We start from the raw sequence: 27,551 nt of genomic DNA on the forward strand, positions 1-27,551 counted from the left end.
GACGAAAGACAAATTTCCGGGGTTATCGGCGCCTGGACCAACCGAGGGGTTTCCTTAGTCGATTGGCCCCTGTTTACAAAAGAACGCTCTAGGCCAATCGAGCCGCGCAAATTTCAGCGTGACAAAACGATACAATGCACGCGCTTCAGGACAGCCCAGCGTCTCCGCTGACGCACCCCTAATGCATGCCATGCAGGCGAGGCCCACGCAGGCCATGCCAGCCATGCCACTTTAAATCCACATTCACCTGCGTAGACCGATATTGATATCTGATGCTGCTGCCAATAGACAACACTTGCCATACACGGGAACTCCAGAATCATTGCTTTGTTGTTCCTGCGGTGCCAGTTCAACCTTACCAAGGAGGTCAAAATTAGTTTTATTGGAACGGACGGGATCGGGCTGGTCCATCCCGTAACCTTCGCCGCATCCCAATTCAGAAATTTTCCCTGGCGATCCCAACGCCATGATTGCCGTTTCTAAATGAGGCGACAATGATGGGGGTGGAACTCTGTTGACCAATACTGACGGTCAATTTAGCGCTGTTGGTGATGGAGATACAGCTTCCAGGCAAAGAGAACCACTTGTGGGCGTTTACAGGGCCATTTGAGGAATCACGCGGAGGATTCGAAAATAAGCTGTACAGAACCAGACCATGCCAAGGCTAGCTAACAGTTGTTCTACCTCGCTCGGATGATTGTGACATCTGCCATAGCTCCAGATACGTTGTATTGAGTGGCAAATCTTTGCCCGAAATATACCCCTGCCATGTTCGTTGCTTGGTTAACGATCCCATTCCGCTCTTGGTATTGACTGGTTCGACCTAAGCAGCACGGAAGAAACCCGTTCCGAGATCAAAGGTTTGCCGTAATTTGACTTTGCTAGCCGATCGCGCTAACTTGAGCACAGTCAAATTTACCACATAGAGAAATTCCGTTTCACGCCCAGCCGATTAAAGCAAAAAGCCAGGACAACCAATCGGACTGACCTCAGTAACCGGATAATGTGCCGGGATCTACCCGTCAAGCGCGTGCGCGAAACGTGCGCCATGCACTCAGAAACAGTGTGCATACTCCTTGAACGAGAAACCACCTTCTTGGCAATAGTTTACATATTGCGGAAATTTTTCATATGGAGCTTCGTCCGTAGAGGGGCACAGCCTTGTCGAGTGTACTTCCTGTCTTTAGAATCGAGAGACCGTTGGCTATTGAGGTGCTTGAAACCAAAAGCGCACTATCCAATGATATTAATTTGTAGAACTGACGACCAATGAAGTCGTGGCTCTGGTCCCACCCTCCCACCCTGCCAATCACTTCCGGTCAAGTCCCCCCAGGTGACCGTGCTAACCGGAGCACAGTCAAATATATCCAAAGGGGTAATTCAAACGAGACGTCCCGGGGCCAGGATGCCCAGGATGTCCTTGATCACGGAACAGGGTAGGATGTAGACAGGGATTCCTTTAGTTAGTATAAGGATTTGCCTCAAGCTTGCTTTGCCCTGGTAATTTTGCTTCAAGTATTTGATTTTGCATGGGCAATGTCGATCAAGGCGCACCGATAGCTATGGAAAAGCGCAAAACATAGAGCCCCATTGGTTACGAATAAGATATGGTAGGCGGACGATGTTCTCATCTAGTCACGTCCCTCAAATCCGGTATGCAAGCAGTCGCAAATGGCGAAGAAAAAGCGTGCTCGAGGAACCATGGCAACCTTAGCCATCGGTCACGGGGTGACAAAGTACCTTATTTATACTAGTTCTTCCGTGTTGTTCGTAGGTTTGTGCTTGTTGGAGCATGGTATGGACTACTCCTTCATCCGTGAAGGTTGTGGCTGCTATGTATAGCATATATATTGCAGGCAACCAACGGGCATGTACTTGCTTGAGAGATTTCTCCTTTCTGGAACGGAAATCGACTTTAAGATGAGAAAGTGCCTGTACTGTATAACCAACTTCTCGGACATCTCCGGTGTTATGACGAGGGAAGTAAAGCGTTTGTTGATCAAGATGACGATTCCTTCTCTAACAAGAACAGAATGTGCGCTTCACAACCTATCGTGCTATCGCATCCTGACTGACCTTAGAGAAAGGCTCGGTGTGTTCAGCCAATATTGTGTTGCCTGTAGGCGCCGTTGGTGAATCCGTTGGTGACTCCGTTAGTGAATCCGTTGGTGACGCTTTAGCTTTCTGGACCTATTCAACATGCGCACTCCACCCGGTTAGCCTCCTCGCGAGAGACTGATACGGGTAACGGAGCCGATCTCGAGGACATAAGCTCTCAGATTTGCTGTGATCGGAATAGCACCATCGGGTCGCCATGTAAAGCCGAGCGAGATGTACAAATTAGGACGCAGCGGATGAAATGGCACTATCCGAGGGCCATATCCCTGCCTAGCTTCCTGTGCGTGGCCCCTTAGGAGCAAACTAGGCCCGCAGATCAATACCCAAGGGGAGGTACGAGACGTAGGTCACAGGAAAGATGTATGATCGGGTGAACCACCTATTCATATCTGCGCTTGATACGGCCAATGTGATCAGTGGCTCGAAACGACTAGGCCAGAGAGCGCCCAAGTACGGTGGCAATCCGCCCTGACAAAAACGTGTCTTACCCTTCCTTTCATATGAGACCAGGCCAACATGCTAGGCCCAACCGAGTGTACTTAGCTTGTTAGAAGAGCGGCACAGCCTATTTGATTTGCTAGAGCCGTATTGTCAAATATCGTTTCGATCACAAAAGCTGATTCCCATAAACGTGATTATCTACCTGCAGTAAGAGATAAGCACACACGTTGCGGTTAGGGCACATTGGCATCGATCACAATTCCACACGATCGCCAAGCCAGGATCAATCTAGCATGTCGTGGTTTTTAGCCGATCAACGTTCCCAGTCACCTGCTAGATGGCAAAGTGATCCCGCCTCCTGAAAGAGCATGGATTTCAGAAGCGAGATGCACCTAATTGCCATTCCGGCACAGTGTGGAAAGCCAATGTATACGTTATTGCCTCCAGTACGACGCCATAGTGGAGACCACCAGTCCATAACACCAATAGAGACCAAGTCTGGAGTTTTTTTCAGCCAATAGCATGGCGATTACGTCTTTTAGATGATGGCACGAAGCTACGACTACTTGAACCTCTCGCCGGGGGGGGGGGGGGGGGAAGGGGGGCAAAGGTCACACCACTACTGGCGTCACGGACAGCCAGCATTCTCTAGTATTACGGAGTCTTAGACATCCGGGATGGTTAAATATGCATTTCGTTTGGTGAAATCATTCGATTATCTAGACAAAATCAAGTGACGTTCACGGTGCCTAGTGCCTGCGGCCACCCGTTCTGCGTCCTGCATTAGCCTCTTCCTTGTTACCGCACAAAATATCTAGCTTTGCTTAGAGCGCCGCCACCTGTTCTTCCAGAGAATCTATTTTCTGGTAGTGTTCCAAAATAGCCTCCATCCGCTGTTGCATGTCATCGTTCCAGACGTCCTGCTGCTTGATCTGCTTGTCCATCGCCCTGGACACCTGTAGTCAGAACAACCTGCAAGTCATCTATCTCGAAAGTAGTTTAGGGAAATGACCCACTACACTTGGCTGTCTATTCTACTTGACCGTGAGTGAAAGGCAAAGTGAGACCTAGATCGAAACTACTTACTCTCTCATGAATGTACCTGCCAGGGCCATAGACACTTCGGGGGACTGTTGCTCCAGGTCGTCTAAGTCGGGCAAAGCCAAGCTTGGAGGCCCCGTGGCCGGGTCCTCGCTTTCACTACGCTGACAATCAACCTCGTTCCTTGTCTCATTATTGGCTTGATAGTGCTGCGGTTGGTCATCGTTTTCAAACGGACAATCATCATCGGGAAGACTGTAAATGGAAGAAGACTGCCGCGGTTGTGGCCTGAACTTCTTACGCCAAGCAGCCGTGAAGGCGGCTAGGGCTATACTGGGCTCATAATCAGGCGGTAGCGCCATGGAAGTGAAAGTACACAGTGGTGTTCGTTCTGGAATACTCGCCCAGCAGGGTAAATGTCCAATATATACCCAGGCATAGTGGCAATAATATGTCCTGTACCTCAGGAGGTCCGAACCCTCCAGGAGATATCATCCCAATCTGTCCAGACCGGGACCCTAGGGCGCTAGGTGGATGAATGACTCGGGGTCACATTTAGATTACGAAGCAGGCTACTATACCTCGATGATACTCCTCAAGATGAGCAGGAATATGGATCATTCTTTGACATCTGGTCTCGGTCAGACAGGATTGTCATCGTGATGGTAGCTCTGCCTATATCAGATAGACATTCAAGTTCGTTCAAAATGACCCGTTCCATGAGACGAGACACAATTTTCGGTTGGTACTTTGAAAGAACTCTTGAACACATACCCCTGAGCGTTGTAGGAGTGTTGGTGGCTTGTCGACCGGAACTTTCGAATTAAACAGTCAAATGATCGGCACCATGGAAGTAATCAAGTAGAATGGGATCGTGTAATTGACCATGTGTAATTGTGACAAAGATAAACAGCATCCCTTTTATGCCGACATCGACTATCCTGACGGCTCTATCTCCTCGCGAGGGGTTCAAGCTGTTCAAAACCAACATAAATCCCTGCATTTCCCTGTTTTCCTGCCCTTCCCTATCATGGTCTTGTTTGTTCCACCGTGAATCTCAGGTTACCAGTATCTTCCCACCCCAGACTGCTTGTTGCTCCTCTCATTCTTGTGATGTCTAAAGCCAATTACATCCCGTGGTCACCATCAGAAGAGCAAGATCTTCGAGACTGGCTATCTCAACACCAGCACCTCTCGTGGAAGAAGAAATCAAAAGAGTATCTTCGCGAGACTGGTATTAAACGCGGGCCCGAGTCGCTACGTGGGAAATATAATCAGCTCTTAAAAGGTATCTACCGGCGGCGTTCGATCTCTGCCAGACGGGCAAGACTCCGCTACAGGAAGTCTGGAGGATGCCAACGACCAATGCATACGTCTCGTATTCCCAGCTCACCACTCGCTCGAAACCTGCGAGCTCCCGATCTTTAGGCTCGTCAACCGGTCCAGGAGTTTCATCCTGAAGAGTCACTCACTGGAGAACAACGGCGATCGTGTGAGTACTGGTCTAAGGAAGCAAGATAGAATTGATCCGAACTGATTTGATTTACACCAGATGACGCAATACTAGGGATGTTTTCCCTCCAACGCGGACGACGACATCCAGTGCCAGATAAGCTTTGGAAGATATTTGACCAGGTCCTTGGGAAGTGGTGACAGACATCATAACTGTTCTCTATACCAAAGTGTCACGGCGAATATTATTTTAGGGTTTGAGTGGAGACATTCTCATCAACATCTGTTTCTTACCGCCTGCTGTATTCTTTAAGTGGTAGTGGGTTTCGTACCGTACGGCGCCTCGATGGAGCCCAGTAGTGAATGTCCTTTCTGATAGCTATTTCCTGGCGGTACGACTAGTCCAGGTAGTGTCCACCAAGTGAAGAAGCCTCCTCAGTGTGCAGGACGCCGATAGAACGAAATCAACCGTATCTTAGACATTGTTACCCGTTCGACGGTTTCCTACTGCTCTGATTGGAGTTGGGAATACTGTAAACACCCAACGCTAAGACAGGAAGGTCGGGAACAGCAACAACCTTTCACGAAGATCGCCACGAATGGAAGTAACCAATTCACGTTAGACCGGTGATCCATACCGGTTCCGCTACGAGTGGCGCCTGCATACGCCCAGGCTAGACTTTTACGCTGGTCTGTGTTGCCCGCGATTTAATACTCCGCAGCCAATGAGACTCTATTAAATACCAACAAACTAAGATCGCATGACCTCTTGCGTACCTTTCGGACTCTTCGATAAACGTCAATCTGTACCACTGATATGATCTAATACGCACCGAATGAAACCCCGCCTCTGTGGCGTTCCCCGAACTGAGCCAATCCATCCCCGGCCTTAAGGTTGCCGCTGTTGGTTCTGAGCTCACAGGCACACCAATGACCTTCCTGGTTGGTAGATAGTAGACTCTAGACCCAGGATGTTTCTCTCAGGCGCAGAATATTAGATTTTGCTGTAATAGACACCATGTAAAGCGCTTGGTGAGATATTATAGCAATATTGGGCTCTCTCTGCAGATAGCGCTCTGTACGGATAAAATGAACTGGTGTAGCGGCATACGCTACTGATAGACCAGCGATTAGGTCTGGACCGATCGAGGATCGTCCGATGCTGCGCTAATTTAATCGAGCAAGCCGATAGTGGGCAATGGTACAGTCAAATCGCTCCTGCGCTGGAGCCGCCAGGATGGTGGATCCCAATAATCAAAACGCTACTAGAGTGACGAGAGAACGGAGCTTCAATTATAAACATAGACAACGTGAGAGATGAACTACGAGATCGGAATGGTGTTACATGCATAATTAACGGAGGTGCGGCTAGGACAATCTGTACACAGGCATACCTCGGTACGTTCACGTCTGGAACAACCTAAGCTGCTCCGTCTTTCTTTCTAATTCATGAAATGGTGCGATTGGTGCTTACCACCCTTTGATATCGCCTGGGTACCGTGATCACTCACATTGCAAACCACCAGGCAGATTGAGAAGATTGTAACATAAACTTGAAGGTGGATCCGGGGAGGAGTGGTGGAGAGAGCGCTAGAGAGAGGTATCTGACGTGATGAGCTGGAGGTCCCAGGCGCCAGACACTCCTCTGTTATCTCATCCAGGATAGGAAAAGGAATTGCAGACCGCAGGGGAAAAGTCCTTGACATACTGCCATATTCGAAATCAGATTCCCCTTCGTCCACTCACTCAGAAAATAATTCTCCAACCCTATCCTAAGATGCGCTAGTGAATATTCAGGTTAGCTGCTGATCATGGCTTGTCCACAAATACATTTACCGTTCATTAGTGTTTAGAACACAGTACTTCCGTCCACAGGCATAAAGATAGGTGGGGTAGGTACTACGCTCCGGTGACTGTATTATTTACAAGCTGCGATCTGCAGCTAACCTGAATATTCACTAGCGCGTCTTAGGATGGGGTTGGAGAATTATTTTCTGAGTGGATATAGGGGAATCTGATTTCGAATGTGGCAGTACACGGATGGGCCAACCCGACCCGCTCACCCAGCACCAACACAGTTCATTTTCGGCTCACTGGTAAGACGAACGGATGTCACCCGCAGCCCTATTCCCATGTGTGAGCAATTTCCCTTGCAAGTTTTATCGGCCATGGAACAATAGCAGTCCGTGCAGGTCAACGTAGATTTAAAGTTGGATAGCTACCCGACTCAGCGTGCGTGCATAGGTGCATAGAGAGCGCATCAAGCGGACGAACCCACGTTGGAGGAGCCAGGTTGAGGAGAATGCAGAGTAGGTGATATTGGGCTTAGTTGTTTATTTGAAGAATGATGTCAGCGATGGTCGCTGAGGGACTTCCCCTTGACCTGGAGAGTGCTGAATTCTAGTTACACAACCCGCCGGTCTTAATACCGTAACATGCGAGCCCCTTGGCTGTTGAGGAGTTTCCAAACTGCTGAAATGCGGCAACAGAAATGGGCCAGCTCCGTATACAAAGTAGATGCTTACTTCTACTTGTTCGTATAATCGCAGGGGAATATTTGATAGAACATACTGCAGGCAGATGTCTTAACGAACGCAAGTTGCCATTAACGACTTAGGATGACATGCATGGCGGATTGGCCCAAATGATCCAGCTCCACTACAACAGATTAGATATTTGGAACGCCTTCCAGGTCGAGTGCAGGGAACATAGTGCCTGGCATCTCTGCAAGGGCCTCCGAGTCATTATTCACATCGAACCCTTCTATGTTCAGCCAGTCGCCCGTCACATCTATTCCCGGCAGCTGACTGAAATTCTGCGCATTTCCGTTTTCGTCCATCTGACTTTCGTTTTCGTCCATTCTAGCTTTGAGATGGGTCATGAAAGGTTGGGAAGCAGTATGGATGCCTTGCAGGATCTGTTGTAGTTCACTTCGCGAGAGCAGGTTACGGGCATTCGAGTTGGCCAACTCAAGAAGTTTCTCTAGCCTAGTATTTTCTCCATTCAAGCGCTGTACCTCGTCTGACTTCTTCTGTATCTCCACACGGTACTGGTGAATCTTGTTCATGGTCTCGGTTCGTTCTCTGGCGAACCGCTGTGCATTAGCTGAGGCTTCGCGCCGCAGCTCATTATACCGAGCCGTCAGCTTTTGGTTGACCGCATCAGCATTCTCCATATCCTTTCTGCATTCCGCGTGGACGGTCTCAAAGTCTTCATCTGTGTCGCCTTGATTCACTGGTCTAGAGGTGTGGGAAGTTCGTTCCTATCAAAAAGTATGCGAGTGAGAATGTACGCCCCTTAACGCGACACTGACGAGCGGATCGGTACTTGTCTGACATTCATTGGCCGTCGCGACGTTGGTTCAAGACCACCACCATCGCTTCCAGGTAAAGCTCCTATGGGCTGCGCAAGAGATCTCCCTGCCCCTGCTGCTGACCGGCGAACCGCCCGTTGGGGCGGCACCATTGGGTTCCTCGAAGTGGTCGCGGCTTTTGGCATGGTGAAGAAGAGTTGACGAAAGGCAAAAGGCTGACTGAATCTTATGAAAAAAAAACCCTTGCCAGGCTTGCCAGGAGATTGTTCGAGGTGCGAAAGTGGGTAATTTATTGCTTGTCTTGTAGCACCCCACAGGCCAACTAAAAAGCGTTCAACAAGCTTACTGAGCGATGATCTCAACCGTGATTTGTACGTTCTAACAAAGAAAGACCCGACCAGTGACGAACATGCCAGCAATTATACACCAACGAAACTGCTCTTGTAACTGAAATATTGTTTCCATGTCGGCTGAAATTTACTGGGGCCATCTCCCCTGTGGCTGCGATGGCTGGTCCGTCCTAGTGCTTGGCTTGTCTCCCAACACTAGAACCGTCTGTGCGAAGCGTAGTAGTAGTTCTTTACAATTCATACGAGAAATGGCCCGGGCTACGAAAATAACAATGTGGTCAATATTTCTGGATAAGCTGAGAGCTCCATTAACACATTCAGCATGATCTCATGATCCTCTGGAACAAATATCGTCGGGTACAGTGGATTTCTGGATCAGGGACTCAAGTAAAATACTGAGGGCCACGACTCTGATGGCCTGGCCCCGCAGCCCTCTGCACTCTTCTTCCGAAGTTCCCCCAACTTGCACGTAAATCTGCTTGAGTCGCCGTAGAAGTCGCCTTCTCTCCTTTCGCAGGTCCCGCAAGAATCCTGCCACTTGTGACTGGCTCCGTGTGGCCTCTACATAGCTCCGAAGGGGATCTGATTTTTTCGTGCTTTTCATCGTTGTGCTTGTAAGCCCGCAATCGTATCGTTAATCGTACGAATACTGAGGGTCGCCTGTCGCTGATACAATGTCGACGGAATGGATTTGCTGATGGACGCGGCAAAATCAAACAAAACGGTTTCTATACAGTCTACTATGGGGTTATCACATGGTATATTACACCCAAGAACCCGGGGACTTACCTCAGGTATTGACTTTGTCTTTGGGATAAAGAAGAAGAAGAACAAGAAGTCGCTCAGAAACTCCAGGACAGTTGCAGTCTTATGAGGGCCCATCGAGTCGAAGACTTCGCTACGCCACCAACATCTGAAAACAATTCTGCTTGGTTCCAGCGTTCAAAATGAAACCAGCCGTCCGCCACCTGTTTATCTTTGGACGTTCTAATATGCTCATACGAACGGCGACCCACTTCTACAATTTGTCACTAAAGCTCCACCGGACCCGCCGCATTTGATCAGGTATGGGCCTGAGCACGTCGATCTGGAGACATGCCCAGGGCTGGGGTCTGTTACAGTATTCGTACCCGTCATAAATGGGCCGCGCCCCTTCGACATCTTGAACGTGCGGGGTCAAGAGTGCTTCCACGAGAACAATTCCAACATCTCCCCAACCAATGCAACCACGGGCCACAAGAGCAGTAATGTAGGTATCTGTGAATTCCGTTGAATGGACTAGATCGTCGATGAGTGTTCGTTAACCTAAGGAATTATCTGAATGTGTAAACCCAATACGGCTAACAGCCCTGTACCCCCTAACTGGGGACGATCTTCTCTAACTCTGGCCAACATCGTCTACAGGCGAGATTCGAGAAAGAGGTAAATTATGACTTGAGGGGCGGGGCCCCGCAAAGCCTTGACATATGCTAATAGAAGGCTGTCCACCGCCGACCGCTGTCCTCCTTTTTCCAAGATGGCGTGCAAAGCGGCCGTGCTCGTAACAACCCTAGAGGCTACAGGCAGGTATTCGCGGGATTCATCCAGCTCAAGCTCCATTGGATCCTGTATGTACGTTCAGAATCGGCTACCATGTTCCAGGGGAGAGTGGAGCCTTATCATGTGACGACTGAGAAACCACAGGTGACGAGTGTCCGTACAGGATTCATCAAAAAACGCCCCCTCCACAAGCCTCCTATCTTGACTGGTAATGTCCGGCAATGTCTCGCCTCTGTTCCATCGACAATGTATCCTCGACTCCCCATATCCTGGAAAACCTTGCTATCGGATAAATCCAGGATCTTTAGACTAGCTCCGGAAGTAAGGGTTTGAAATGAGGAGGTTATCCAGGTAAAGGATAAAGATGGGACAAATCAAGAGTACTTGCGAAGACCATGGTATTCCTATTTGAGTTTATCACAATACTGTATCCGGCCACACATCCTCATAGTATGCAAAGAATACAATGACAAGGATTGAAATGGAGAAGCGGATGTTGGGTTTGTACACCAGGTTCATCGTACTATAATAACACCGTATTGGGCCGTTCAGGACGATCTTGCCATATTCGATTTGTGCGTTTGGCAACGGCGAGACCAGACTTTCCTATTGATAGAATATTATTGTAAAAAGGGTCTGAGAAAATTTATTAATTATTTATTGGGTAGTTTGCAGGTTAGGATGATTGAGCCGGCCACTGAGCTGCGAGCATCGTGGTCAAGCTGAGGGTGTTCTCCGATGACGCAGGGTTATGCGAGGCAGATCCATGAATGGCGTGTTGGCCAAAGTATTTAGGTTTATCCTGATTATATGTGACCGTAATATTCGTCGGGTTACAACAGCACCCTGTAATTTTGTGGAAAGAGACATGATTGGGGGCCACCCGTCGCATTAGCGGCATGGGTCAGGGCCCATCGCAGGAGGTTAAAAGGCAAGCCATCCGCCTTTCTTCCTTTTTCACCTTTCCAGACCTTTTGAGGGTATGGAGAGATCACGCATTCGCTGCAATTTCACTGCGGTCGAGATTACAGCCAATGTGCAAATCCTGGAGCGTGGTCCAGGTCGGATTCAGTTCCACACGCAGACTCTTGTCATGCACAAATCCTGGATCAAGTACCAGGTAAAAAATCCTGGACCATGCTCCAGGTCGGATTAAGTTCCACACGCAGACTTCTGTCTTGCACAAATCCTGGATCAAATACCAGGTAAACACAAATCCTGGGTGATGGCAACACCCAGGTCGGATTCAGTTCCACACGCAGACTTCTGTCTTGCACAAATCCTGGATCAAGTACCAGGTGAAAAATCCTGGGTGATGGCAACACCCAGGTCGGATTCAGTTCCACACGCAGACTTCTGTCTTGCACAAATCCTGGATCAAGTACCAGGTGCAAAATCCTGGGTGATGGCAACACCCAGGTCGGATTAAGTTCCACACGCAGACTTCTATCTTGCACAAATCCTGGATCACCAGGTGAAAAATCCTGGACCACGCTCCAGGTCGGATTAAGTTCCACACGCAGACTTCTGTCTTGCACAAATCCTGGATCAAGTACCAGGTGCAAAATCCTGGGTGATGGCAACACCCAGGTCGGATTCAGTTCCACACGCAGACTTCTGTCTTGCACAAATCCTGGATCAAGTACCAGGTGCAAAATCCTGGGTGATGGCAACACCCAGGTCGGATTCAGTTCCACACGCAGACTCTTGTCTTGTGCAAATCCTGGATCACCAGGTGAAAAATCCTGGACCACGCTCCAGGTCTGATTAAGTTCCACACGCAGACTTCTGTCTTGCACAAATCCTGGATCACCAGGTGAAAAATCCTAGACCACGCTCCAGGTCGGATTAAGTTCCATACGCAGACTTCTGTCTTGCACAAATCCTGGGTCAAGCACCAGGTCGGGCTGCGATGACATGTTCCGCGTCCGCCCTCCAGCTATTGACAGATACCTCTTCGCGGTGCTGGAGACTATTACTCAGTTTAGGCTGAGGAAGCCAAGGTCTGTCCTCAAGTTTTACACGACAATTTGCCCCTCCCCTGTGGAAATGGCAACAACTGTTAAGAATCCAAAATTATCCAATTATCAACAATGTTTAAAATGTATTTGTGTAATTCATCACTGCCTTTAATTCTCACGCTATCTCTTATATGGCACACAATACGTGCAAGAAGTAAATAATGATCGTGGAACGACTCGATAGTTAGACTTTAAAAGACCGCGGCACATTTAGTCAACACATTCAATAACTACTATCAGTTTTAACCTGTTCAATTCAACCTTGTTCAACTCAACCCTGTTCAACTCAACCCTGTTCAACTCAACCCTGTTCAACTCAACCCTGTTCAACTCAACCCTGTTCAACTCAACCCTGTTCAACTCAACCCTGTTCAACTCAACCCTGTTCAACTCAATCCTGTTCATTAGTAAGTATAGCTGTTTTCCTATTCTCTTGACAGAGCAGATGGCATATCGATAGTATATCATATTCATCCGCCGCAGAATCCTTTTGACTAATTGAACGGTCCACTAAGTTGTGATAGTAAATTATGCTACATTACTCATTAACGTAGTGATCGTACTTTCAAATGTGGAATGTGTTCATATAGGGTAGTCTTTACTTGGATACTTCTTGTGCAAGACAACCTTCGTGCAAGACAACCTTCCTGCAAGACAACCTTCGTGCAAGACAACCTTCGTGCGAGATACTTGTTAAGTATGGACTTTGCTGAGAGAAATCTGCATTTAGAATACTTGTTGTGTAACACAATTTGTTCCGTTAGTTCAGGATAGTTTTCTGAGCAAATCAATCTTGGCTCGAAATTCCTCAGATTACAACATTCATCTGACATTCCTAATATTCAGCTTCTCTATGCCAAGCCTCAGCCGACGTGAACGGGTAAACCAACCCCACGTTTCGCCACCTGTGCCAACTGTGCCAAGTTACAATTTGTCTGTTCATAACCTTTGCCTGAATTACTCACTCAGCACTAATTAAACGCTTGTCACCAATTTGATCGGCTCCTATCTTCTAGTCGCCTTACACGACACGACGGTCTACAAGCCTAGGACAGCTGACGGGAAGTTGAATAGCAGCAGACTTCTCGGGTATTTGGGGAATAATCTGCGGGGTCTCATGGCGCCGGAGCAAATATCGGTGAAATATGCACAATACTCTAAGTATTCACTGATAACTGAGGCAGGAGATCGTGAACTGCAATATCCTGGTATTTTGGTTTATTCTGGTTCTGCTTTTGGAGCTCGAGACACGCCTAAATTGTGGATCCGAACAAAATCGGCGAGAGATAGAGTTGGCCGATGATCTCAATCGCCCACGTGAGAGTTGTGAGAGTACTCAGACTCTAGTGGCATAAGGAGCCTAGTACAAAAACGATATGTGCTGAGGCGGCTGATTCCGGCCCTGTCGGCACAAACTTCGATCCCAAGAGTATCTCGCAACCGTACCGTTGCTATGATAAGCCTTATACGGGCTCGGGTCCTTTTGAGTATCTTGCAGGATGTGCCAGAGTGCGCGACAAGTAAGTCAGTCACCGAGTATTGCTACTAAGTGAGCTCCCTTACTTGTAGGTTGGGTTGTCTTCTAAAGGTGAACTGTGAAGTGCAAAGTGCCAAAGGTAGTAACCAACTAACGATGTGAGATTGATCGCGAAGAACTAAATACATGGTGCCGTGTCCTTATAGATCTAGTCCTTCCTACTCCATATCTACTCCCTAGGGGTAGATCTGGAGTCGCTGTATACTACCGCGTATACTCCCTGGAGTCATGCCGGGGGTATATGCTTGGCGTCACGTGCGGCTTTACCGTTACCTAGCATTGTGGCGTAAAGTGTTATCGTTAAAGAATATTGAGTCAGAAGCGACCGGAAATAATCCAATCTCTCTGAGATGGAGAGAAAGATAACCAGTCCGTAGATCGGTCTGAAGTACTAATAGCCTATTACTTTGTAGAGCGTTGTTCTTGTGCCCTAGTCTGTGCATTTCTCTGTTGGAGAAGATATATTCCGCTCAATGGTCTTTGACCGACGGAAGGACTGAGCGCGTGCTTTCTTGGTATTTTGGAGAAGGAACGACGAGCGTGTTTCCTAAAGCCCTATTCTAGAGTAAGAGTGGAAATCATACACGATTCTATGAAGCGTGGTTACCTGTGAAAGATTGGTAGCGATCTGTCACCTTACTACAGGAATATCATGGGGCTTTTAAACAAAAACCAAAAATACCGGTCGTCCCTGGTGACTCGAGGTAGAGAAAGGGACAGGCTCGCAGGTCTACTAGGGTCAGGGGTGTCACCGTATCAAGCCTATTTTGTGGGACAGCTATTTTGCTTCTGATCGGGTACGAATTAAGAACTAAAGGTGATTCTAGAGCCCCGATTTACAAACAAAACATGGAGTGACAGTGCAGATAGCATGACGTAGTAACTTTCTCCGTTGGCTCGGATTTAAGAAATCGGCGATTGACGATCGGAGATCGACGGTCAAGAATCGGGAATCTGGAATCGGAATTCCCGCCACTCAGCCGACTCCATTATATCCCCCTTTTAACCACCCTTGTTGAATGCTTTCATTCAATACTACACGATATTTCATTCGTCCCGAGTCTTCACCTACACAAGGCTTCCGATTCCTTGCGACCGAACCGAAAGAATGAAGGTTCTCGTGACAGGTCAGCATCCTAAATGCCTGTTCTCATTTCCGGAAGGAACTAATCCCTGGACTTAGGTGGTTCTGGCTTCATTGCCTCTCATTGCTTAAAGGTACTGACCTGTAATGTTGAAGTATACAGGTTCGATTTGGCGACGACACTGACACGGCGTCTAGGCTCTGCTCGTTAGCAACCATACTGTGGTTACCACAGTTCGGAGTGCCGAAAAGGGGGAAAGGATTCTCAGGGTTTATCCGGAATCCACCAAGGGCCAGCTTTCCTACGTGGTTGTTCCCGACATTGCCCAAGAAGGCGCTTTTGACCAAGCCGTCATTTCGGACCCCCCATTTGATGCTGTTATTCACACAGCAAGTCCCCTCCATTTCCGATTCAAATATCCAAAGGAGCTGCTCGACCCCGCTATCCATGGAACGAAGGGAATTTTACGCGCAATCAAAGACAAGGCCCCTTCAGTAAAGCGAGTCGTCATTACTTCATCCTTTGCTGCTATTATTTGCCCAGACGAGCACCCTGACGTGTATAGCGAGAGCCAGTGGAACCCAGTTACCTACGAGGAAGGTATTGAAGATCGTGGCAAAACCTACCGTGCGAGTAAAACTCTCGCTGAGCGAGCTGCATGGTCCTTCATGGAAGACGAGAAGCCCGGATTTTCGCTTGCAACGATATGCCCTCCCTGTGTATTTGGACCTCCGATTCATCCTCCAGAATCTAGAGAGACACTCAATACATCGAACGCTTATTTCGCGATGCTGATGCATGGAGGGTGGAAGGAAAAGCTGCCTCCGACCGGCATCTGGCTCTGGGTTGATGTACGAGACGTCGCCCTTGCTCACGTCAGGGCTATGGAAGTTCCCGATGCAGGTGAAAAGCGGTTCTTTATAACTGCTGGCCATTTTGATATGAAGGAAGTTGCGGATATTGCCAAGAAGATGTTCCCTCAGTATGCCGACAAACTTCCGATCGAGCTGATATCGGACAAACCCAACCCCCTTTATGGCTTCGACAACAACTCCTCGAAGGAGATTCTTCAGCTAGAATATCTATCATTGGAAAAGTCCGTTGTGGATACGATCGATTTCCTCCAGAGCCATCCAGTTTGAGCACTCAGATGGAAAATTCAACAATCTCATGCCGGTCTGCAGCCGAATGAACATTACCGGCATTAAAGCTCGGAAAGCAGCATTCTTAACCTCTTTATCTAATGATTCCGCGGAAAGTTATTCTCAGCGGCGTAGGATGGGGAGATGAGATTAGCTTCTAAATAGTACCTTTCTATTCGGACGCTCTTTTTTGTGTCAACCAAATTCCAATCAGCCCATACGGAACAACATGGCTATCCTTTATTCAGCTTTGCGCACCACTGAATAGAATCAGGTGAACCGTAGCAAAAATAAATAAAAATATATATAAAAAGTAGATACAACAGCAGGGATTCGCATGTAGTCACCCACCATACTACTAATCTGCCGGCGTGTGGCTTAAGTACAGCTGAACGGACGGGAAACCCTGTTCTCTACACCCTATGTTCGTATATATGGGACATAGCTTAGAGTAGATTCATGTAACTAGTCATTGGAAACCGTACATTTCTTACGGAAAACCTTGGAATGAGAAGCTCTTTTCTGCCCCTGCTAGACCACAACGTCGTTCCGAGATGGAACTATGCCGCTGTGTAAGTGTATGGCAAAGCAATAGTTTACTTTGACAGTGGAACCGAGTCCTTTATCTCTAAAAATCAGTGATCCTGCTCAATATGCTGAACTTCATTTGATATCATCCCTCCCACGGGGGGCAGCAAGGTTTACTGGATGGTTTCAGATGCCGCAGACCGATATATTGAGTTTATGTAACATGCTATTATTGAAATTTAGGTAGAAATCACTCGGATTGGGACGAAGTTCAAGATGAGCCAAGAAATGGGTGAAAAGGATAGCGTGGATGTGAGTGAAGGTTTGGCGAACTTTGGCACGGAGGCTGGCTCAGAGATTGCTCGTATAGTGGCCGAACGACAGGAATTGGATAAGCCTGTTTCATGACCTCATTGGATTGGAAGCGAAAGCCTACGCCTCACATATTTCCTCATACACTCTTGTACGAATTCCTTGATTCTTTAGCTCTCGTGGATGAACTCTCTCTCCTCCTCGCCATATATAAATACTAAAATAGTATGGCAAGGCTTCTATCCCACCCTCACTATCCCTAGTGTTACGTGAAAGTCATATTCATATTAGAAGATAACAAGTTCAAAGTGAAGATCTCTGGTTAAGAATGTTATTTCACCTCTAGAAAATCCTGGGCTTATTTCTCTTTTTGCACAGGAGGTACCACAGTCCAACGAGCTGTATCGCCCCAAATATCATGACACTGCCGCTGAAATCCTGAATATTTGTGAAGCTGATCTTGCTATTATTGTGTCCCTGAAGTGACCCCAACAAGCCTGCGACCGGTGGCCCCAAAAGCGATGCAAAACTTCCCATACTCTGCGCCATGCCAAGCCAGGTTCCAAGGACTGCTTGATTAGGGCAAATATGTGGGAAAACGCTTTGTGGTAGGGGAATCAGTGCACCTGAAACTCCACCTGGACGATTCAGTAAAAGATATATTACCAGCTTTAGCAATATGAACTCACCGTAAAACGCTGAAAAAGCAATAAAGCGCAGGGATGTGTCTGCAGTCGTCCAACAAAGGCACAAAACACCCGACAACGTGCCGCAAAATATCCAAGGCATCATTGATCCAAAGTGGTGAGCGATAATTGTGGTGGCAACCCGGCCAATGATTGAAGATACTTGCGTGATTATTAGAATATTGGAAGCAAAGACAGAAGTTGTATGTAGTCTCGTTTGCGCATACGTCGGAATGTAGAAGTATGGCGTAATATAGCCAAGGTAGAGAAAGAAGTTCGCAAGTGTATAACTCCAAAACGGAATATCTTTGAGTGCTCTTAGGTCAATAACCTTCATTTTTTCAGTAGATCTCGAATGTTTTCTCCTTGGACTCGTGGGAAGAAGGATCGCACTAGCAGCGAGAAAAAGAAGGCACATCACCAACCCTAAGACGCGGACGGTCCAGGCAAATTGGATCTTTGTGATAAGTTGATTGAAGATTGTTGTGTATACAATCCCACCCGCGGGCGCTCCACTCGTGGCAATGCCAAGGGCTAGCGCACGCTTTTGAGGGAAACATTTGTTGATGAAGGAAATTGTGGGAACGTAGAGTAGGCCAAATCCAAGCCCTGTGCAAACTCCCTGACTAAGGATTATGGCGACGTATTCGCGGGAGAAGCTAAGACTGATGGTACCGCAGGTAGCCAGGCAGCTGCCAGTTATCAAGAGCGTACGATAGTAGCCAAGGTCAAATAATCGACCTGCAAAGATTCCGCTAAAAACAAGGAGCCAAGACTGGATGGTTCCGACCCATGATATGTTGGATGAGGTAGAAGATCGAATGTACTCCAGCGCATAAAAGCTTTGGAAGGACCCAAAAGCAAATGTAAGTCCCCTTTGGGTTATTAGCAACTAGTAAAAAGCTCATCAAGCCGAGAGAAGTGTCTTTACCAGACATTGAAGAAAACAAAGAAAGCACCAAGAATCCTAATAGGCATTCGAAAACCACTTGACGTGTCAATACCCTGATGAGCCAGCCCATGGTCCTCATTGTCGATATATCCAGTAACTGGAGATGATTCTGCCCGCTCAGCAGAAACGGAGCTCCTACCAGCTTCGTTGATTGACAGTGTTGACATTGTATGAGCGTTTTGGTGTGTTATATGTTTCTAAGCGAGGGAAGAAGTAAAAATTAAGATTCAAATGAACTGTTCAACGTCAATTCTAGTTGCCCAGGCTCTAATTAGAAGCGGAGCAAGGAAAAAAGTCTCTGGTAAATGGAGTATTCAACAAACTGATAAGAAGGGCTTTGATAATGAGAGGTCGGTGAGACACGTAAGACACCAAAATACTACGCATTACACCTTAATCCAATCACCTTATAGCCCCGAAAGACTTGGAGAAGAGGGTGGGAAAGGGGTTTCCAATCTGGGCTGAAGCAAGTCAAGCTATCTAAGCGAGCTACACGAGCCAGTTCCTACCCAGATATACAACAAGCTCGATTCGGAATGCATTATTGTCCCACGTACTATCTCCAAATTACCAAGACTTTCGAACTCTGCGCAACGTTTTGACTCACCCCTACCTATGTAGGTAAAATTAATGTACGGTTGTTTCGCTGTAGTTTATTATTAAGCTAAGATGAAATGTTTCCCGGAATAGTAATCCTCATGTCAATCAATTCGGGTAGGTTGACTCTCGAGGGCCCGCATTAGATGTCTTTCAGTAAAATTTCTGTTATAGTGGTCATGAAACCTAATTGTCAGGTAATAATCCTCTCATTTAACTAGCCGGGAAGCGGATCGAGCTCTCCCATCGTGGTCCATCTTGGACTCAAGAAATACAATTAAAAATGTTCTGAAAGGGAATTATTTTCTCCTTTCTGTCGGCTTCTGAGAGGATGTGGGTAATCTTTCGCTTTTGTCCTTTTAGAGGCATTAACTTAATATATTTCCCTGCTGATCCGCTCAGAATCTTTATCAAGTCAAACTACCTAACATGAAACACCACACATCCAATCTCCAAATTCTGATCTCTGCACCACCGGGCTGGAAATATGCTGCCGGAGATACAGTCATTGGGCACATAGTGCGTGATTCACCTATTGTCACTCCTGAGGCCACTCTGACGTTGACATTAACTGGCCGCCTCAGGACAGCTATCTTTATCAGGTGCGGCCTTTATAGTTGTCAAAATCTGAGGCATTGGAATCTTTGGCGTCCTATGCGGCAGACTGTGTTCAAAGGGCCTCTCCATCTTTCTGAGAGTGCTATATCCGGAGAGGCCCTAAAATGGGCCTTTGAAATAGTGATTCCGAGTCACCCAGACATTGCAGAACTGGAGAAGCATTCTGATGAAGAGAGCTTTATACCCCTGGGTGCTCAAATATTGGCATGTCACACTTTGCCAGGAAGCTTTTCTTTCAGCAGCAACAGATTTGGAGACCGTCTAGAAGGAGGTATTGAGTATCAAGTCAAAGCTGAGCTTCGTTTTTATTATGCTGGCACGATCCGTGAGAACCAGGCAATTGCACCAATCATCCTCCTTCATCCTATTCCGTACCTTCCAACTCGCGATCAAGGTCTACAAGAGCATATCTTTGAAAGAAAAGTCCGACTACCATTACGGTTTCCAACAATTGAACAACCAATATCTAGCATCAAAGGGAAATTGAGGAACGTATTTGGCTCATCACAGACCAAAATTCCTTACACCGTCAAAGTTTTTTCCCCCCGCCTTATCCAGCTAAACAGCCAATCTCCATTCTCGCTCATATTGAAAGTTTTGTCTGAGCCAAACGCAAATACCCCCAACAATGGAGGAATTATCCCAAACTTTCAACTAAATTGGGTGAAAATGATACTCCAGTCCACAACCACCATCCGTGCGCGAGATGATTCGGGCGGCGATGTCCATCAGGTTGATTCTTCCTGTGCACGCGACCTTCACCTTGAAAGGATTTTTGAGAACTGTGAGAGATCAATAATCGTCTCAAATAAGACTGGCTCTTATATAGACATCGGCAGATTCTTCCAACTAGTTCTCAACACCAATGGATTAAGATCTAGGGGTCAGCAGATAGCTGTTGTTTCCGCTATTCAGCCTGATTTTGTGACCTATAGCATCAGACACACCAACTATATCAACTGGGAGGTCTCCATGGCCGTTGCAGAAGAGATACAAACATTTAAAGGTGTTACCAAATCCAGAATTCTGACAGCTATTTGAAGACAAGAAATACGGTGGCATTCTGGCCTTGATTGAATTCTCTGCAAGATCCAACTTGCCTCTAACCTTTGAATTTCTGTGGCAATTGAGAAATCAACACGTCTATTGGGAAATCATGATACAAGCATTTTTCCTTTTGCAAGGCTGGATGGCGCAATGCCGAGAAGGATAAGATTAAAACCTGTCAACAAATTCTCCTATTATAGTACATGGCGGAAAATCTTCCAGTCCAGAAGGCGTGCTACGGCTTAGTCTAACTGCCGCTGCCGCCAATACTAATACGAACGAGCTCGGCTAAACCGACAGAGTCAATAAATCAATCAATGAATGCGAGACGGGAGAAGGCAATACACTTACGTGTTCTTGGTTGAGTATAAAGGATTTGTACCGTCGTCTGGTCTCCAAAATCCCGTAGTATAGCCCCACATGAGCTATTTGATTCGCTTGGGGTTGATCCTTGGCATCTTGGAGATCTCGGATTTGGCTGGGCGGCAACCGGATTTCTTTTTTTTTTTTAGATCGTACCAATTCCGGGAAATTAAAAGGTCGTATCTGATTAGTCAGCCTTCGGTCTGGGTGGACGTTAATGTGACGAATGATGCCTGAGCGTATCTTGCTAAGGAAACGTTAACGTACCCTCTGTCAGAAAGTGTTGCGCAGGCGGCTCCGTCGGCCTATTGTCACCCGACTTCAGACCGTGCCGCTTCGTCTAAAACAGGCATTCGACTTGCGGGCCTTGCTCCAGGTACGACCTGCGTGCAGCTTTAAAGACGCCCACACGATCCGGGGACAATATTATCCCAGATATCACGAGGTTGCTACTGCATTGGGACTCTTCCAGGACGACCACGAGGCCGTGTATGCAATGAACGAGGCTATTGCAGCTTGCAGCCGCCCATCCCAGCTCCGCTTTCTCTTTGCCTAGCTTCTGTCTGACTTTGCATTTCCTGCCGTGGAACTGTAGTCCCGATTCCAGAGCGATCTCTGTGCCGACTACAGACTTCGCCACCCCACGGCGCATGCCACAGACCTTGCCTCGCAGGACCTAGCACGCTATCTCTCAGCAGAAGGATCTTCCCTGACGCAGTGTGGCCTACCGGGGTCCGTTCGACATTGCGCGGAGCTGGACTTGGAACTTAGCTTCTTCGAGACCCAGCTATTACGGTAGGATGAACCCAGACCAGGGGGGCATATTCGATCATCTCCTGGACCAGTTAGACATTGGTGGCTGCTACTCCATCGACGGCCCTTTGGGTCGAGGGAAGACATTTTTAATGGGTGCTATGTGTGATCGCATCAGGGCGGACGAGCGCATCGTATGCGTGACTGGAACGAACGCTCTCAGTGATCTATTACGAGCGGAGTCGCACCGTCGACTCGGTCTTTGGCATTCCTGTTCAGGAGTCTGACACGGGCTTGGTCTCCAGGATCAGCATCCAGTCAAGTCGCGCGGAATTCCTACGTAATGCCTCACTTCTGATCTGGGAGGAGCTGCCGCTGGCGAATAAGACGGTCGTGGAGTGTTCAACTAGTCTCCACGAACTGACAGGATCGCTCAACTCAATTCAGCACCTAGACTGAACAATCCTCTCAGAATGAGATTCGACCGTACTGGTTCATACGCTTTACCCAAGTCTGACAAAATATACTAAGAGCCCATTTGAATGGTTCAGCTGAGCTTTACCGATATATTTCCGCGTCCATACTCAACCAATCACTTCTTGCACGACATGGTGGTAGGTGGCTTGGCATGCTTATAACCGACTCATCCTGTTATCCGTGCATATTTGTCACGTCTTGTCCGAAACAAGCCTTCCGCTTCATGTCATCTCTTCAGATCTAGTTTACTCTTCAACACTCTTTCGTTTCAAGGCCACAGTGTACAACGGGCTCGTCTTCCAGTGAAACTCTCCAACGTCCTACTCGCCGCGCCCCGTAACAGCGGCCTTCGGCGGCTGCCAACGCGTCTCGTAGGGAAGAAGTTTTATTGGGGTTCCCTCACGTGATGCCCGCAGAGCCCGCGGGCCTATGGAGGGGTTTCTCCCCTCCTGCAACTGTCTCACGGGAGTCAATTGCTCGCCTCTGCTGGTAGCTCGTCATGTCTCATGCAGTCACGACTTGTTTTGTCCCTCCCACCTTCCCTCTTTACATAGAAACCATTACAATATACAGACGCATTGCCTCCTTACAAAGGAGCGCGGATGGGCCCTATCTGACTCTACGGTCTAAGACCACAGCGACAGATGACCCGTTACGGCCAAATTATACACAGTTCCTGATCCCTCTTGACTGTGTGAGGTTACCAATAAAACGCAGTTTACGAAATCAATTATAAATCAATGATTATTTTAATTAAATAATCTAAAGCAACTCATATTTCGCTCGAACCGTTAATAAGAAGACAGAGCACCTCCAGCCCGACTCACGATTATAAAAATGAGGCGCTCATTAAAGGGGTTCGTGGCGGGGCAACTGCTGCACAGAGGAGATGGGTGTTAAAACAGTACACAAGCGTTCCTGTATTTTTCGGAAAGCCACAGTTCCAATACCAAATCACGTGACTATGCGCTAAATTAATAGGTATTTAAATCCACCGTTGACTGTCTTCTTTCTCTCTCGCATGGTTGGTTTTTATCGTCATTATCTGAGCAAATTGGATGCTCTTCTCGAACAATATGTCCTCCCCATCGCCCGTCGAAGCCCCTCCGCATGTATTACAGCTCCTCTCTCAACTCCATCGAATGTCGCTGGAACAGGAAGCTACCATTTCGAAAACCGGCAAAGTTTTCTCGTCGGTAGTTATGGGCGATCTTGAGGGTAGGCGTCCAGATGGTAACCCAAGGGATGCATTTGATCAGCTCATGCTTGACAAATTCATCGCTCTCGATGAGGACAAATGCCAATTCATGTACCAGCTGATCTGTTCTATGGGGGCCACCAATATCGTTGAAGCAGGGACCAGTTTCGGAGTTAGTACCATATACCTTGCTCTTGCTGTTGCCAAGGTTAAGGCCGCTACTGGCAAATCTGGTATTGTGATCGCGACGGAAAAAGAGCACACAAAAGCCGCAATTGCACGAAAATACTGGGCACAATGCGGTACAACAGTCGAGCAAGAGATTGAATTAAGAGAGGGTGACCTGCTTGAAACCCTGAAGAGCGGGTTACTAAACATCGATATTCTCCTTCTCGACAGTGAGTTTAGCCCTTTCGTGACTGATTTGTGTCCCTGTACTGAATACACCGAAATAGTTTGGTCTGCACTCGCTCTTCCCACGCTTAAGACTGTACAGCCCCATCTCCGACAAGGCGCAGTGGTGATCACCGACAATACTATCTCTGGAGCAAAGGGGTACGCAGATCTGTTGGCCTATCTGCGAAATCCCGAAAATGGGTTTCAGAACATGACATTGCCTTTCACCAATGGGCTCGAAATGAGTGTTTACATGCCGCGATCTCAATAGATTTCTTGAAGATGATTTTGAATATTCTTTCTAAATCGAAAAACTAGGTTGCATACCTCTCGAAGAGTGCTTCTAGATGAAATTTCGGCCCAATAATCTCCCCCTGCTGCTGAATGCCTTCCTTTCAATGCTAGGAGATTTCAAGCTACTAATAGGATATATGACCCTCTAGGGCTTCTCTCTCTGGCTAGAAGTTGTCATTTACTAAGCTCTGTGTACTCTACTCGGGAGCCGTGCTTGTTTTATTCGCGTTTCCAGTGTCTAGTCTATAGTGAGTTAGGTCGGAACACAATGTCCGAGACAGACCTAAAAGCACGGCGTAAGTTTTACACCCCCTCTAGACCGCCATTTTGTGACAGGCTTGCTCAGGTGGCTGGTCTATTTGATCGCAGTCCTTCGCGTTAGTAGCGTTTGTCATGGTGGCGTAGACAAGCTTTCTTGGCGAATTGGAGACATTGCACTGAGAGGATCGGGTTGGCTGCTACCCACAACTTGAATATGTATGTGGGTTTCTTCTTGGCATTTTGGAGATATTTCTTAGCTCTCTGTCGAAAAGTCGCTCTGGTGCACCATTTTGGCATTCTTGATCCCTCGGCCCCAAGCACGGTATTTCCGTCGCATATAGTCGAGCAAAGAATTCGAGTCAGCATGGTCTCATTCGACTTTGCGCAGATCTACCATTTCGGATTTAGTTTCAATCTGCTGTCTCTTGAGAGCTAGTGTGAATCACTGCTTGGGGTATGAGTACCGCTAGAAAACGAAATGGCGCCGAGTAATTTCCTCTCTCAAAGAAGGCTACAAGTCTAGTCAGCCCAACCTCCTGGGACTGCGATCGCTCTGTGGTGTCGACAAATCGTGCCCGAAGTTTTGATATGCACTATTCTATTACTGCATCAGACATAATTGCAAACAGCGCAGCCGTTGGAATTTATGCAAAACTTTCCTCCAGAATTTTTGCGTACGCTTCTAATGCCTGTCCCATCAGACGTACCACATCCCAGATGACTTCACCGCTGTATAGTCGCGCCCAAATTCGCACAACCCGCACAGCCAGCTCAACATAGTTGAGCGAGCTTTCCCCACCGCTCATCAGACGAAACTCCGAGTCTGCCTCTGATACCATGTCCACTATGTATGCTATCAACCTTTCCTCATCTTCATTAAACGGCTCTCCAGGAAGACGAGTGTGCACGGTAACCAACCATTTACTGAGTGCAAATGCGCACTCGAGAGCGCAAAGTGACTGTTGAAGAGACCATATAAAGGCTTGATTGCGAGAAACAATGTTAACTCCAATCTTGACAGGAATACTCAATGCATGCGCGGAGTACAAAACAGCCCGTGTTAACCTAGGACCAAGCTTCACACGGGGGCTCTGTTGCATGGCCCTTGCAATTAAGAGAGGATTTTGGGTCTCCAGAGTCCGACATGGGCCAATATCCATACTGAGCCGTATATAAGCCATTCGCAGCAAGGCGGCGGAATTGAAGGACACTGGACCTTGCGAGCTTCGCGGGTTTAAATTTGTTTCTGGATTCACATCCCACCCATTTTGCCAGTTCTGAAGAGCCCGCTCGACATCGGCGACGTCTGAGGGTAATAGGGATCCACTCGAGTCGCGCTTGAATTTGTTCATCTCGCGTAGGAAATATATGTGTTGAATCAAGGCTAATATAAGAATGTAACCACCCAGGGAAGAGTAAGCCGTGGAATCCTCCGAGGGATCTTTTGAGAAAAGAAGCCCAAGGCAATCTTGAAACTTCGGCTCTGGGATAGCGAACCTTCTTGCGTTTTGCCAGTCCGACTCTGTGGGTGATTCCCAATCAGCTTCCCGACAGGGAAGATGAACATTAAGCTCGGAATTTAGAATCAGTGGTGGACTGTTGTAGACAATCGTATGGAAGGTGGAAAAGCAGAAGATGCAGCCGAGTGTCCGTTTGAACGCTTCAGCGTAGGCCCATTGATGCCAAGACGAATCGTTCGTAGTGACTTGTTTCAAGAGCCGTTCCTCTCGAACAAAATTTGCCAGGGTACTCTGGAGACCAAGAGCCTGGTTGAAAATTTCCTTTGAATTTCCCCAAGTCGCCATTGCCAGGAGTAAAAGTAACGTTTGAGCGACCGGCAATGGATCATATCGTTCATCGGGGTGGACTGTTCCACTCTGGTCCTGGAGCAACCTACAAACTGGCGTTGAAGATTCGGACGAAGCCAAATTAAGAGTCGTCGACTGGCTTTCCACAGAATAGCCATGTCTCGTTGGAAGTGATTGAGCCTGACGTATCGCTTTGCGTTGGTGAAGCCGAGCCAGAGCTATGGCATAAGATGCATGAAATAAATTAACAGCATTATCGCGGTCAAAGGAACACTGAGCACCAATGGCGGTTACAGCCAGAATGAGCTCAATCGGTGAAGTGGTGACTGCGAGTGTAGGGGTGTGGATGAATGGTAAGTGACGATGAAATCCCGAAATGAAAGCTGCAATATAGCGACTAAGAGTATGGCGAGAAGGGAGAAAAAAGTCCGAGGAGATAACAGTGATGTAACCCTGAATTCTGGCAAATAGATGCTCCCAGTCCGCCTGGTGAATTCTCCAGGGTTCCCATGGCGTCGATGATTTGCTACTAGCTGAGGTTGCTGGTAGCTCAAGCGAAGGCAATGTCGAGGAAAATTCATCAAACAATTGCAGTGGATTATTTGAAAAACTTGGTCCTGGATATGGGACGGCAGGTCTGCCTTCGTCGGACCCCGGGGCATATAAGAAAGGTGCAATTGGTTCCCGAATATGAAAGGCGGGCGAGAAGTTGGAGTATGACAAGCTCAGGCTGTCAAGGAATAGCCCAAAGTCGCCAAAGTCGCTCCTTTGCTGAGTACATGGGAACTGTGATGTCTGAGACGATGATGCGGCCAATGATTCTGTTGAGGTGCTCACGGAAAATTCATTACTCGCAGAGCTGCTGGTTTGGCAAGTGACTGCTCCCTCTATATCTGTAGTAGAAGACAAGCGGTCGGCAAAAGAGCACGAACTTGACATGTAAGAGACTGGGTCGTTGCGCATAGCCCTGGTTCCAGCTCTGTTGGGATCTAAAGATGGCGGCTCATTCGGGATATTCGACCCGCCCGTAGGCACCACAGGATTTGCTGTTCGAGTCTGGTCATTCTGGCCAGAGAAAGCGCCGCTTGGAGAATCACTGTGTGCAAGGTTACCATGACGGACAAGAAGATCTCTGCATGCCAATTCTATCAGTGAATCCGAGTTAGGCAAAGGAAATATCATCTAATGAGAGGAGAGACCTTCGTGTAAAACTCAGTGAACA

The 27,551-nt window shown here is 47.6% G+C and overlaps 6 protein-coding genes across 6 annotated transcripts; 3 read left to right on the plus strand and 3 right to left on the minus strand.

Moving 5' to 3' along the window:
- Nucleotides 1-3,383: 3,383 nt before the first annotated feature.
- Nucleotides 3,384-3,962, minus strand: N7458_004861 (uncharacterized protein; the record flags this gene model as incomplete). Its single annotated transcript, XM_056908243.1, has 2 exons — nt 3,384-3,507; nt 3,646-3,962. 2 exons carry the CDS (start codon nt 3,960-3,962, stop codon nt 3,384-3,386), a joined length of 441 nt encoding a protein of 146 aa, XP_056766861.1.
- A 10,958-nt stretch (nt 3,963-14,920) lies between these two features.
- N7458_004862 (SDR family oxidoreductase) lies at nt 14,921-16,039 on the plus strand (the record flags this gene model as incomplete). The annotated part of the gene is made up of 3 exons (XM_056908244.1): nt 14,921-14,939; nt 14,996-15,030; nt 15,095-16,039. The coding sequence occupies 3 exons, from the start codon at nt 14,921-14,923 to the stop codon at nt 16,037-16,039; spliced, it is 999 nt and encodes a 332-aa protein (XP_056766862.1).
- A 554-nt stretch (nt 16,040-16,593) lies between these two features.
- On the plus strand, nt 16,594-16,975 carry N7458_004863 (uncharacterized protein; the record flags this gene model as incomplete). Its single annotated transcript, XM_056908245.1, has 2 exons — nt 16,594-16,611; nt 16,811-16,975. 2 exons carry the CDS (start codon nt 16,594-16,596, stop codon nt 16,973-16,975), a joined length of 183 nt encoding a protein of 60 aa, XP_056766863.1.
- A 246-nt stretch (nt 16,976-17,221) lies between these two features.
- N7458_004864 (uncharacterized protein) lies at nt 17,222-18,684 on the minus strand (the record flags this gene model as incomplete). Its single annotated transcript, XM_056908246.1, has 3 exons — nt 17,222-18,306; nt 18,356-18,440; nt 18,502-18,684. 3 exons carry the CDS (start codon nt 18,682-18,684, stop codon nt 17,222-17,224), a joined length of 1,353 nt encoding a protein of 450 aa, XP_056766864.1.
- A 4,764-nt stretch (nt 18,685-23,448) lies between these two features.
- Nucleotides 23,449-24,237, plus strand: N7458_004865 (O-methyltransferase; the record flags this gene model as incomplete). The annotated part of the gene is made up of 2 exons (XM_056908247.1): nt 23,449-23,968; nt 24,026-24,237. 2 exons carry the CDS (start codon nt 23,449-23,451, stop codon nt 24,235-24,237), a joined length of 732 nt encoding a protein of 243 aa, XP_056766865.1.
- A 928-nt stretch (nt 24,238-25,165) lies between these two features.
- N7458_004866 (uncharacterized protein) lies at nt 25,166-26,326 on the minus strand (the record flags this gene model as incomplete). The annotated part of the gene is made up of 1 exon (XM_056908248.1): nt 25,166-26,326. The coding sequence occupies one exon, from the start codon at nt 26,324-26,326 to the stop codon at nt 25,166-25,168; it is 1,161 nt and encodes a 386-aa protein (XP_056766866.1).
- Between the last annotated feature and the right edge of the window lie 1,225 nt (nt 26,327-27,551).

The sequence above is a fragment of the Penicillium daleae genome (genome assembly GCF_028827525.1).
Source record: "Penicillium daleae strain IBT 16125 chromosome Unknown utg000005l_segment0_segment0, whole genome shotgun sequence".
Lineage (NCBI taxonomy): Eukaryota > Fungi > Ascomycota > Eurotiomycetes > Eurotiales > Aspergillaceae > Penicillium > Penicillium daleae.